Consider the following 14,368-nt stretch of genomic DNA (forward strand, 5'->3'; position numbering starts at 1 on the left):
CCTGCCTCCCTGTGGGCAGGAGGGAGTTAAGCGGTGCAAGCTCTTACCTGGTGATGTTGTTGCAGCTGAGAAAGAGGCGCTGCAAGCAGGGCAGGCGGTCCACCTCAGTCTAGAAAGAGAAAGAGAAAGAGGGAGAGGGAAGAGAGAGAGATGGAGGGATGTGAAGAGGAGAAGGTGGTCGGGAAGAGGGCACTGCATCGTCACTGTCGTCAGAGCTCTGTATCCCTCTCCATTCCCTCAGTCACCTTGCAGCTCTCAGCTCCAACATACAGCATCCCCATCCACCCTGCGCATGCACACACACACATACAGCACGCTGCCTTGTCTGCACATGGAGAGGAGGGGCAGGAGAGAGAGAGTGTGAGAGAGAAGGCATGAGGAGGAAAGGGGGAGGGGAGGGAGAGCAGAGTGTATGCTGCGCTAATGCAGAGATCCCCTGCTGCAGGAGGCTGACTCAAAATGCTCACTGGAACACATACATCCAGACTCACACACACTGAGCAGTTAGCTACTGTACCTTGTAATGCAAGAACAATAGCTTGGATGAAATGAAAACTGACTGGGATGGGGTTGTTTCTTTGTAGGCAGGCACAGATATCGAAATCAATGCAGAATTTAGTGAGGGGGTGGGGTAAAGAGCAGCAGCTGGCCAGTTGGCCAGCTGGCAAGCTGGAGAGGACACACATGGATGTAGGCAATGTCACAACCCCAATGACTTCAGCTGATCAGATGGCAGTGTGGGGGAAATCACATTCAGTAGTGTCACGGTCTGTGTGTCTGAGAGTATGGTCAGTGTTGCACATGCTGGAACTAAAGTGGACACGCCCAGCAGCAGTCTGAATGAGCTGCGTCAGCGGCCGCCCATATTGCAGCCACCGCCCCACAGCCTCGCTCAGCACTGTTGCCAGTCTTCATTCAAATGAGATCTTAGCTTAGCATTTAGGCTATGCTAGCTTATCTGCAGAGAACGGTGCCACAATGTGCTACACAGTCTTAATATTTTTAAAAAAAATTCCACAACCCCTGTCCACACAACCATATAAATACAGTGCACAGTTACCCATCCTTGTTTTATCGATTCCAACAGCCAACATGCTGACTATAGTACATGAGACATCATGAGCATTGCCGGAGAGAACCTTTGTCTGTTGTGTTTTGTGTTTGGCTGCTGTGTTACATCATTTGACACTTGATCTGTGGAATTAATGTAATGAAATAATATTACCTGTGAAAAATGTATATATTAGTTTAATCTAATGTCTAACAACAAGTTAGAATACAATGAGTTATCTGTCATATTTCAGTGAATATTCAGCCTCAACATTACAGGACTTGTGTGATGCTTTGAGAAAAACATGTATTAACCTTGTGTGTGAGAATTAGATGACAAAACTGATGCCACTTTCATGTCTGCACAGTAAATGTGAAGCTACTGCTGGTATCCAGTTACCTTACCTTACAAAGAGTGGGAACAGCTAGCATGGCATTGTCCAAAGCTAACAAAAGCTACATAGCATGTTTAAAGCTCTGTATTTAACACATTATAGCCAAATGTTGAGGCTGAACAGTCAGTCATATAACCACTAACAAAGGAAACGTGTCTCAGCTTTAGATTGTTGATGTTTTGTGTGTATCTGCAATACAGGGCTGTGTTCTTTCCTTCTTTAAAAAAACTGCAAGTCACGCCATCCAGTGCTAGCTAATACTGACCCTCCACCACACTCCCAGAGTTTCTGTCTCTGCCAGCCACTGTATGGATGCTGGTGAAGCAGCACGCTGTCTGAGACTAAATATAGCAGCCCATCTCAGACAGGATGATGTCATCACTGAGCTGATGTGCTGCATAACAATCGGCCACCAATGTCGTGTCTTTTTCAAAGAACCTGATTGATCAGATCCAATCAGCGAACAGGATCTGATGTGCGATTGGGTACAGCTTTGTTGCTGTGTGTCTGAGTGTGTGCTTGTTTGCCTGCTGGGGTGTATTTATGTGTCTGTGTGCCCGTGCCTTCACCTCTTTATCCCAGCTCCACCCTCTTCTCACTGACAGCTTGCGTGTTTTTATTTTTCACACTCCTTCTGAGCTTTGACAGGGGCATTACTCCACAAACACAGGACTACCTCTCACCACCATTGTCTGTGTTGCATGCAACAACACACCCCACAAAATGGCATGAAAGCTGCTCAAATAAACACACATACATGTAGATGCTGAGAGGGTTTCAAAGATTGTAAGCTGTTGGGTTTGTGGCTGCTCTGTGAATAGCACAGACTTGAGATGTGAGTTAAGCTGGCACACATCTGGCCTCCGGTATTATGTGCTAGAATGCAGATGCTGTTGTGTGAACACTGTAGTGTTGGTCTTGTTCTACACTTCACAGGGATCAGCTGTCAACCAAAATGTTTTGTCAGAAATGTGATTTTTTTTTCTTGGATTTTTAGTTGTAGAAGTTTGAGTTTCTCTTTGTAACAACAATGTTTTGGCCTTAAAGGTCATATTTTGTAAACTTGGAATTACTCACTATTGCTGTTACTCTACTTCAGACATAACTCAATTATTTTCCAAAGAACTTTGGGACACCACGTTCGTTCATCCACATAGATCCTCTCAGACGCAAGAGCATGTAAAAAGTAGAACAGATCTCACACACAGACACACACACAGACACACTGTACTGAACTAATTAATTGACAGCAGAACTACACCTTCTATTCTGATGTTGCTTGACTCAATACTGACCCACAAGAAGTCAAGCCCAATGGAAAAAAAACTGTGCAAACTGCTAATCCATAGAGTCGGTCACCATCTGGGTGATGCCTTTTTACTTTATCTGTTTTATCACTGCTCATGCAGACTACCTCACTGTTCCAACTGTTCCTGGTGCCAAAAACGACTGCCTGTCACGGATTTCTCAACAGGAAGACCCACCTGAGAGCAAGGGTAAACAATAAACATCTTCAGAAATGCTTATCGGATTAATCATCACTGAGTGATTGTGTTGCAAGCATTGGAGTGTAACAAAGCTGTCATGTATATGAAAATATAATGGATTTAAGTAGAAATCACTTCACAACTATAAAAAAATGAGTATGAAAAACAGCCTCTGGAACAAAACAGTGTGATGACACAGGTTAACTGAAATATGTTTACAAAAAGTATTTAGATGCATTACATAATGACCCTAAGTATACATCATGTAATTATTAGTCTAATTATTTGTACAAGTATTACATGTATTATAGTATGCAAATGCAACAAGTGTTCAGATGTGTCAAAAAACTGTACATGTACACCTGTTTAAAATGTCCTTTTGAACATACTATATCCATATATAACATGCTTGTATGTATTGGATAACTGGGCCCAACATATAACCAAGTCTAAAACTTGTTTTCAAAGTCAATGACAGCATTTCTTTCTCAGTCCACTTTTCATTTGCCTCTCCTTTCATAAAAGGGGAAAACCTGGACAAAACCTGGTTATTTACTTTGTGCTTGATGTAAGCACTTGGCAGCAAATACCACTAATGACAGAGACTGGAGAATCTGCTGAGGGGAAGCATTTTTCCTCTCGTGTAACAAACAAAACATTACATCCAATAATTAGAACTGGAAGTGGTTCTTGATCAGAACTTGCAGGCAGAGGACAGGGTGAGTGATGGGAAGAGGTTTCATGCAACACAATGTTGGATTCAGTTCGTATTTTCTACCCCAAAAAGCAGGAAAGGGCTTAGGGGATTTGCATACAAATGAAGGGGCCTGTTTTGGCATGCACTGTTCTGTTTATCAGATTTAAACTATAGAAACCAAGGGGAGTGAATTTCCGTGTTTAGAATATCCAGTTTCTTTTTATCTGCGCCAGAAAGTCGGTGGGTGGTTGTGGGTAATGAGCTGCGTCTCCCTAGGTAACGCCAATGAGATACATTTCACCATAGACTTTCTTACAAAGATTCTATTGATGTAATTCCTGTGTTTATTATTTTGTGACAGTAAAAACTGCTGCATGTGATCCCGTAATGGAGGAAACAGTAACCATCCAAAGGACCTGGTCCAAAGGAATGGCATGAAGATGAAAGATGAAGCACACCACCAGCACCTTTATCCTGTGAGGAACGGTATGTGTGTGTGGTCGTTTGTTCATCAAAATGCAAAAAAATACAGAAAATTTATCACTGGCAGCTGCAAGACCTTCACAGGTAAAGGAGCTATTATACACCTGAGATGAACACCAACCCAGCTCTTAAAATCCACAGGGCAACTGTACTGTTTACAATCTGGGACCATGTTTGAATTATTACAACACTGACTCAATACATGTGTAGGATGCATATATGCAGTATAAGATGTACAGATCAGATACAGCTGCCTCAGTGCATATCATCAGACCTCTGCAAAAATATACTTAAATCCTGCAGTGGTAGCAGCCAAAACAAAAGTTTTCAAGTCTGTATCTCCTGTATCCTGCAAATATCTTTTTTGCTTCTACTACTTACTGGGGTGTCTTGTAACACGTGTTCATAATATTTCTAACTCCTGCTTGCACTTCCAAGTGCGAGAAAATAGAAGCCCCACAGAGGGAAAGGGCAGAAAATGAGACAGTGTTCACTGAACAGTTGGTGCCTTTTTCTTTGTGTGACTGTGTAGTAGCTGTCAGTAATTGGGAAAGAGGCCCCTTACCACAAAAGATATGCAGTTGTGCCTCAGGTTGAGGTCAGTCAAACAGTACAGCCTCTGCAGATTTTCTACTCTGGAGATGTTGTTTCCTGCCAGGTTCAACACCCGCAACTCACTCAGGTGAGACACGTTTTCTATCCTGCAGATCTGCATGAAAGCACAGTGAGACAGAGACAGAGCTTAACATAGAGTTATGTCAAACAGCAATCTAGATAATCATATTCTACATACAGAGTGACGCAGAGAGAGGCAGGACTAGCAGAGCATAACACACTTGAATTGTCTACAGTCAGTGCTCAATCTCACATTCAAGTCATGTATTTAAATGTCATTGGATAAAATCTATTCAGAATTCTTTGGTCTGCACACAGCTTAATGTTGTGGGGTGAATGAAACCCCAAAAGCAGTGTTCTCCATTTTCTTTGCAATGCCTGAGGCTAATCCGTCAGGTTATTGACACTAAAACAGAAAGGACACTTCCATTCGTCTCACATACGTCAAGTGAACCATTTCACAGCAACTATCTTTATGACAAGTGAGCATGTTGAATGACTGACTATTCAGTAAATTACATCAAGGCCTGACTTCTGTTTGACTTCTCAAATCACAATGACAAACAAGTAGCTAAGGGTCAGTCAGATGAGAAATCTTACCCTGCTTTCTCCCCCTGTCTCTCTGGGAGAGATTACTCAGGGGCCTCTGTCATACTGACACTTGACATACTTCAGAAGAATTCCCAGTGGCTGTTACCATGAGAATGATGTGTTTGCCCCCTACAATGTACACTGTACATGTGAAGGTAAGTTCAAAAGGACATCAGGGTTTCAAGGATTCTTTCAAAATACAATACTCTTTACCTCTGCAGCTCAAATGTCAAACAGGTCAAACAGAATAGAATTTTGCTAAGAATAAAATAATGACATCTTGAAATTAGAAACAAAGATACAGATAAGCAGCAACATGGCTTTTAGGGTACAGGTACACAGACACATATGATTGTGTATCATCAGTAAAGATATTTATGTCTCCTCCCTTCCCGGTAAACGCAAAATCTTTCAAAGTTGTAGTAGAAGTAGGAGTAGTTTGTAACGGAGGCTTTCTGTTAATTAAAATTTGTAGCTGCTAAGTCAATTGCAAGATTTCTCAAAAGAGCTGGTTAAGTGTTTATACATCCGCAGTACTGTGTGTGACTGGTAAATTGAATTTCACATTTAAAATCAGTGGAGCACCACCATTACCTTTCTCATGTTGTCACTGTCTGCAGTGGTGAGAAGTCTACAGCAGTAATGCAAACTATGTGTGGCTCTGGTTTAATGCATGAAAAAACAAACATATGTTACATAGGATCCCTTTCACCCCCTCCATCAGTTCTTCCAGCTACTGCCATCAGGCCATCACTATAAGGTACCTGTCAAGAGGAACACCTTTAAAATGTCCTTCATCCCCTTAGACATTAATGTCCTGAATAAATCACAATAGGCACGTACAGATGTTCACACCTATAAGTTTTTAACTTTTAACAGTACTTATGTTAGCATTCATAACTTATGTTCATTGTGATGTTTTTCACTGTCAGCTAGGACAGGTGCAATCAATATTTCTCTAATGCACAATATGACGAGTGTCTCCAACTCGAGCAAATTCAGTTGCGTGTTGTATTATAACTCAACACATAGATTGTTGTCAATTTATTATTTAAAAAACTGTATGGATACCAACTCTAACTAAAGAAGTTTCTGTCCAAAGTGTAATGACATTGTGTGCACATATGCAGATTGTAGCACTGTTTAAAAAAACATAACAATGAACCCGGTGCATCAAGTTCACTCCAAAAACCATAATAACACAGTCTCTTCTAGTGCTGGATGCAACAGAATGAGATCATCATGCTGCATTCAAAGGCTTTACAATAGTTGTGTTATGGTGTCACTGGGGTGAATACCCTCAATCAACACACAATCAGGACATGACATGACATGACCCACACCTGAAAATATTAACACACTCTCACAAAGTTAATGCACTCTCACAAAGTTAACATTATCTAAGCCCCAGACTGGGGCATCGTTGACCTACACAGGACCGGCGTCTGTATCTCAAACTTCTGTCAACACACAGACACAGTATCTCTACATAAACTGAAGCAGATTTTGGATAACCTTTTTTGAAAATATTTGAGGATCTTGTGTTACACATCATGAATTAGGTGCTTTCCAATGGTGTAGGTCAGGCATTCAGAATATGATATGGTAAGGTGGTTCAAATGTTGGATATGTGTAAGATTTAATTCTAATAAACACTTGAAATATGTGAGTAGCAATTATATTTGGATTTGAGTGTAGAGGATTGCTGTTGTGTGTACAGTATTTGTTAAACATTAGTAGAAAAGTCTTTAAAATGTGAATAAAAAATGAGAAAAATTGGTTTTCCAACAATGTCAGATCACAGTGTAGCCCCACTGCTTGATCACTCAGACCGAGTGTGAGATGGATGCACACTCCCAAAGAGAATATCTCATTTTGAATAGCATCCTGTTACAGAAGTAAATGGGTGGAAAGATAGAGAAAAAAGGTCGGGAGTGATGTGAGCCACCCTGCTAGAGGATGGGAAAAAGAAAGGATGACAGTGATGTACAACTTGTGGTTAAAGCATGCACACAAAAGGAAAGAGGACAAGCAGCTGGTGTTCTTTGGCCAATAGTGACTAAATTATAACCTGACTGGGTAGAATAACCATGACTTCAACATTATTTTAATTCATTCATCTATTATTTCCCTCACTGAATTCATTCTCTTCATCATCTTGTATTATCATTGTGCAGTGTTTCACATAACATTTGGGTGGTCAGGTCTCTGGTGAGTTTGGAAAACGTTGAATAAAGGCAATTGAACAGTTATTTAAGTGCATAAAACAGGAGGTTTTGAGGTCAGTGACTGAAAAGCAACCTGTCCTGGTTGGAATAATAGCTTTATCATCTGCTCCTCAACAGGCACCTGCCAACAAATGGCTACCTATCAATACAATGTGCTCTCATTACCAGCAAGGAGAGTGCAAAAGATTATATTTATTACTTCATTCTAAAGTCATTACCTTTAATTGTCAAATTATCAAAACTGTTTAAATTAACTATTTAATGTAGGAAACACAGCCAATGGATAGAGCTGAAGGCAACGAAGTATCTTCTGTCAGGAAAAATAACCTAACATTGTAGCAGTCATTGAATAGTAATTGCGACGCCTGCTCATGTAAAGAGCAGCCAACATTAAAGAGGGAGGGAGTCTTACCAGGGCTCTGGAGTAGCTCTCTGAGGACAGGCGTGGGCGGCATGCTGGCAAAACACTAATTTGACCAAGGGAAGCCTTTCTATTCTTTCTTCCTTTTCCAAGAGCTGCTAAAATCCCCATCTGACATCAGCATTACTTACATCATTTGATTATTCTGGCTTTTAATATCAGTGAGACAGGCTCTACTGCGGAGGCTGAGCAAACAGTCCCCAATAATACATTTAGACTGAAATTGATTGCAGAATAGTGTAATCTGCTACAGCTCAAAACCATTGCCAGTGCTGAAACACCTGTCTATATAATGCAATACAAATCAACAGCACCACAAACTGCAGCCTCCAAAACTAACAAAGTTGAATCAACACCTCTCTGAAACAATTTCAACCAAAACTGAACATAATAACCATCATGAAGGGACGGTTTATTGCAGGATTGCTGTGTCAGTCTGCATTAGTTTTAGCTCTGTGTACCTATAAACTGTCAACGGAGTGTAGAAAGAGTTGTGCCTGTTGAATAAATTATGCTAGGGTCAATTAGGAAACGGCTGTGAGAGTAGACCCTAGATAAGAGCTTGTGGGTTCTGATGGTTTTCAGTCTTTTGTTCTCTAAAAGTGCCGTGAACTAAATTAAACGTCCCTAAAAACTAAGGTAGATAAAAGGAGGATCATAATGCCCATCAGAGTTCTGGCTTAAATAACACATTGCAACACCAAAAGGAGAAGGATTCCTAGACATGACCTATTTGTTCCTAACAGGGTTTAGGACACTCAATATACAAAATAGTGCTGCACTATTTCAAATGTTTGATGGTAACAAGGGGACAATTTGGTTATAATGACTGCACTGAATAGGCTTCGTTTTATAGGTCAGTGAACTAAGATAAAGGGTTTAGAATGAGCATGACTACATAAATTCTCTTCTTGGTGTCCTGCTGTCATGTCTGTATAACTCTTTTATATTAAGCGAGCTGTCTCTCACATAGCAAACCACTAGTAATCAACACTGTGGAGGAGGTGGAAGAGACAATCCACTTCTACAAAACTTTGCAGCTGAATATCATGTATATCGATTACAGTAATGGCAACTAAACAAACAAGACTAAACACACACATAGAAGTATGGTAAAGGAACGGTACCTGATTGTCATGCAGATCTAGGATATTCAGTTTGGACAGGTTTCCCAGGCAGTAAATCTTCTGGATTCTGAGAATATAAGGAGGAAGTGACATAAAATGGAAATTATTACATAAAATGTGCATGAAATACAATTTGTCACAGATCATGTCAACAATCTATAACACATTTTAGCTTTCTCGACTGTACCAGGTGCAGTTGCCTGGCGGGGTTGGGGGGTGGGGGTGTTTTGAATGGATATCAAGCAAAGGACAGCGTATTGAAAGGTTGCATTCCCCGAGGAAACTGAACATACAGTAGTGTACAGTGACTTATTGTTCAGGACTGTCCATATGGATTTAGATCAAATTACAGTTCAGGATGAAAGGCTGCAGTCTCTTCAAAAATGCCATGTATGAAGAGTATGAAGAGTATGAAGAGTATGAAGAGTATTCTTTACTCTTCAGGAACTACACAGATGGCCCTGGAGGAAAGTCTGAAAAGAAAAGCATGATGTTTTATAGAAAGTGGAACAAATGCTGGAGTCTAACTGTAAGATCTTGATGTCATTCACTGTTATTTGTGACTTTAAATCTTTTTGAGACCTTTTGAAACAAAGCCAACACTGAAATAAGGGCACATGCTGGAAAACACTCTCTGAGGATTACAATGTAGCAGCAGAAAGGTTATAAAACACTCAAATGCAACAGGATATCTTGAATAACCTACAAGCAACATTTACACTACATCAGGATATAACTGGACCATCTTGTACATTTTTTTTTGTATGTAAGAAATATGTAAAAGGTCTCCTTTAAATATGTTACAGAAAAAAACAATAAAGCATGTGATGTCTCTAGACTATCACCTACTCTACAGCTTATGTGATACTACTACAAATATAAACTGCACAACACAACCTACTACATGTAACAGAGGCATTTCAGACAAATATGACATATTCTTTTATGTGCCTGCTTGTCACTCCTGTGATGATAACTAACCTGTTCTTCCCGAGCATAAGAATCCTAAGAGAGCTTAGAGCTTCAATACCAGTCATTTCAGAGATGTGATTGTCATACAAGTTCAGGAAAACAAGCTGTTGCATTTGTGACAAATGCTGGATCCTTGTGATTAGATTGTGCTGGAGGTTGAGAAGTTGCAGGTCTTCCATAAATGCCAGCTGGGGGCATTCCTCCAGACAGCGCCTGGAAAAAAAACATTTAGCACAATTTAGGCTTCATATGGATTACTGCTTCATTTTCATGACAAAAGAACAATATTTCACCTTCAAGCCATGAAGTTTAGTAATGCATGTTACTGATTTTGTGTTGACTGACAATATGTCACTGTATATATTGACTGACTTACTTCTGAACTATCACCAGTAAAGTAACTAGAGCGAAACCAGTCAGCAAACACTGATCGCTAGAAACAAAGTGTGGATATTTTAAGGGACTTTGCTGCTCCCTGGTGGCAACCTGACGTATTAGCCATTTTAGTTGAAAGTCTTATGATCTCTAGTGCAAATACTGTTAATGGACGGACTGAGTTCATAACACTAACAAAACTTCATGATATAGGATGACATAAGAATACGAAAGATACTGCAAGTAAAGATACACAGAACTGCAATTAAACATGGCAGGTCAATCATGTGTCGAGTTTAGCAACTTCCAGCTAAACCAATATGTTCTATGCTACTAAAGCTAAATCTGTTATTCTGTTAGAAAATAAATAACAGGCCAGAGGTACCTGTCCAAGTCAAATCGTTGAAAATTGGATGCAAAACTGTCACAAGGCAATCGAGTGAATGGAAAATCAGGGACCGCGTTGTAACGATATCCTCCAGAACCACCTGACACAGTGAATTCAAGGTACATATAATGCCACACTGCATTGCAGAAGAATCTGTGCACTGTAAAATTTCATATCAGGAATAAAGCAGTTTCCCAATTCCATAATATAATATCATTTGTTAAGTGATGTTGCCATATTTACCTGCTGCCTTGGGATGGTTAAAGACATTGCGGTAGTAAGCGGCCGTTGCATTCTGCATTGGTCTCTTAGATTTGTCTCTTGCTTCTTGTGCAGCATGTGAATCCATAGCCAAACCACTCTGAGTACCACCTGCTAGTGATACTAGATTGTGTGCAGGACAATCTGTAGAGTCACTGGCAAATGATGGCACCGGAGGTGTCTGGACAAATCTTCTCTGGCTGAATGCATGCAACCTGTTTTCTACAAAGGAAATAGTATGGTAAAACAAATGGTGCAAACACTTCATAATATTATTTACATACCTTAGCCATTCATTAATATACAATATAATGCTGAATCACACAAAAACCTCTTGGGCAGTTTGTGGGTGGGTGATTGTGCAAATGTGTGGACTGGATCAAGCTTACCTGGGTTAGAATGATTTATGGTCTGGGCAGAAGTCATGTTTGTTTCTTTTACAATATCTTGAGACTCAGACTGTAAAATGGTAAAAACATGATAATGAAGCACACTCTGGAAACCGTAAGCAATTACCCACAAGGGCTTAGTCTTCAATGTATTCTACGTCATGACTCACCATCCTCTGGGCTCTCTCTGGTACAATTGATTTGACATTTGTAAGGTGCAGCTTGCAGCTGTTGACCTGCAGAAATATTTTATCAGTTGCATTAGATAAAAGAAACAGACACCGCTAGGCTACAAACTTCAGCTAACGATAACTGATCATTTTCTCTGCAGAATCTGAGGCCGACATAGCATAAATACCGTGAAACAATGGTAAAAGTCTATTATGAGAAATACTTACCATAGGGGCGAGGAACATATTATCATTGACCCCGGTGTTATGTTTATGAAAGCGTATCGTTTTGCCCACAGTCCGCTCCATTTAGCTAACGTTTGCTAGAGTTAAAAGTGAAGACCAACCTTGGACGTAGAAAAAAAAGCTCTATTTCAGTGTCAGTACCAACTTCATGAAATTTCAAAACAGACACGCGAACTCATTTGCAACTGTTTTGGTGGAGCTTAGATTTGTTGCTCGAAAAACCATGTTCCATGTTCACTTCCGTCAGGTGCTACAAACTTCCTCGGAGACAAGCACTGTTACCATGGTAACGACGGCGTTGCTGGGTTACGCTCACTTCCGGTGTCACTAAAAAGCAATCCGTAAGGAAACAAGTCCTAAAATTGTCACTGTCGCAAAAGTGGGTTCTATTCTTGTTTTGCAACCTTTAATAGTTGAATAGTTGAGTGTGGTACTTCCTTGTAGAAGAGCCATGCGTGAAAATGTACTGTTATACATATATATATATATAAAACTGTATTATTTTAGTTTATATTGTGTTTATATTGTGTGATACATTTGTCTTAAGTGAAATTACCATGAAAATGTTAATAACACCATAAGAGTGGTGTCCCAGAATAGTAGAACTGGTCGGCTTCTGGCTCTTTAAGTGGCCATATGAACTCTGCTGTACAGTCTGTACTTGACAGGGTACATATAACATACAGAGAGAGAGCAGAACAGGGGCCAGCAAGGGTGCATAGGTCATATGAACACCAGGGCCCCCTGTCAGGTTAAGCAGACCATGTTTATAAGTCTTGCTGTCATTTTACATTACACTTAAAATTACTCTGGCTTAAAAAGGTCAAGTGCAAATTACACATAATAGCAGAGTATTGCATGGTCTTTTTCCATCATCATTCTAAACATAATTAAAACAAAACATTTTCAAAAGAAAATTACTTGTGCCTGCACCTGTGAGGGCTTGTTCTCTGCATCTGTTTTGTATTCCAGATAAAACTGATATAACACTGTGGAAAGAGAATGCTGTGATAATGACCACAAGAACATTATGATTACAGACTTTACTTTTCACAGAGGACATCTTGTCATTACAGGAAAAGGTACAGGTGCAACAAATATCACTAATGATGGTGCTCTTCCAGATAGGTGTGTCAGTAAGCCATGGCAGTGAGTCACTTGCATCAGATATCAGTTTATTTTTTTGCTGACTCATACCTGTCATTAGCCTCTTGTTCTCTATATCCCTTCAATGTACCCGGACTAAATTTCTTGGTGCATTTAAATGTAGATTAATCTGAAGATCTCCATAGATGTTAGACTGCAGACCAATAATCTTCAGTGTGGTCATCATGGATTACACACTATGTGTACTATGAATTAATGACCTTACATTAAAAGAAATAGACCATTCTCACATTCTCTGGGCTTTGTTTTGTGGAATTCATTAGATTCATTAGATTTGATGAATTCTTTGGCATGTTGTCAATAAGTAACATTTTGGACTCTGTCTTTTTCCACAGGTTGGTGATCTTTCATTGCTCTATTTACAATAAAACCCAGGTGACATTCAATCTCAGTCAGTAACACCACAGAACACCAAGTGTGATCTAACAGATTGTGTAGTGTATTTTCAGCCCTTTTACTCTGGCAGTAATAAGCAGTTGCTCAGAGAACACAAGTCCAGATTCATCAAAGGGACATCCCACACACTGCCTGTCATAATCTATTCATGAAGCAAAGCATAGCCACATATGGGAGGTGATCATCAACCATTTGTGTGACAGGCCACATTGAAAAAGTACAATGTAAATTCCAGTTGTGTATAGATCTATAAGTCCATGTAGCTTTGCTTCCCAGAAGAAACACAGACAAAGAGGCAATAAATGGTGTTATTTCTGGATATGTCGTATTTTATCTGTATCTTATGTGTCCCTGCTTTAGTCTATGGTGTGCATTTCTTCATTATTTCATCCTACTTAAAGTATTCTCACCATTTAGAAAGATCATCTGTCCTTTTAAGCCATCACTATAAATAAATGTTTGCTTCTCATTTCATTTACCACATTACAATATATTTTTTCTTAGTAGATTAGACCCAGCGGTATCAAGGATCTGTCACAGAGATGAATACATGCAGGAGTGGAAATGAGATCAATGTCATTTATTCTTAAAAATTGGTAACGTGGACCAGTAAAATACACCTTTAGTCTGACATACAACAAAACAAAAAATGATACTGTTGTAATGTTGTACTGTTGTTGAAAGAACAGACACTGGGTTTTTTATAGTAAAAATGCAAAAATGAACATGGTGTAAATGTGGCAGCAGTACTGATTTGTTGGCAGCAGCACAGCATGACCGTAGCGTTGACTGGCAGAGGACATGTAGATGTGGGAATAGGGACACCATTTGTAAAAATATCATCATGTTAGAAAATTTGAAAGTGTAATTATGATGATAGATGATGTACATACTGTAGATCTGCTGCTTT

At 39.8% G+C, this 14,368-nt stretch overlaps 1 protein-coding gene across 1 annotated transcript in view; it reads right to left on the reverse strand.

Annotated features, from left to right (window-relative positions):
• lrrc49 (leucine rich repeat containing 49) overlaps nt 1–11,999 on the reverse strand; it is a 36,929-nt gene extending 24,930 nt beyond the window's left edge. The window contains exons 1-9 of the mRNA XM_022741865.1: nt 11,878–11,999; nt 11,650–11,715; nt 11,480–11,549; nt 11,073–11,312; nt 10,827–10,929; nt 10,076–10,279; nt 9,095–9,161; nt 4,678–4,821; nt 48–109 (exon numbers count right to left, since the gene is read on the reverse strand). Of these exons, the coding sequence (XP_022597586.1) occupies nt 48–109; nt 4,678–4,821; nt 9,095–9,161; nt 10,076–10,279; nt 10,827–10,929; nt 11,073–11,312; nt 11,480–11,549; nt 11,650–11,715; nt 11,878–11,958 (1,037 nt within the window). The 5' untranslated portion in view covers nt 11,959–11,999. The remainder of the gene's footprint in view (nt 1–47; nt 110–4,677; nt 4,822–9,094; nt 9,162–10,075; nt 10,280–10,826; nt 10,930–11,072; nt 11,313–11,479; nt 11,550–11,649; nt 11,716–11,877) is intronic.
• Between the last annotated feature and the right edge of the window lie 2,369 nt (nt 12,000–14,368).

Source organism: Seriola dumerili, unplaced genomic scaffold (assembly GCF_002260705.1).
Source record: "Seriola dumerili isolate Sdu_G_001 unplaced genomic scaffold, Sdu_1.0 BDQW01000003.1, whole genome shotgun sequence".
NCBI classification, from domain to species: domain Eukaryota; kingdom Metazoa; phylum Chordata; class Actinopteri; order Carangiformes; family Carangidae; genus Seriola; species Seriola dumerili.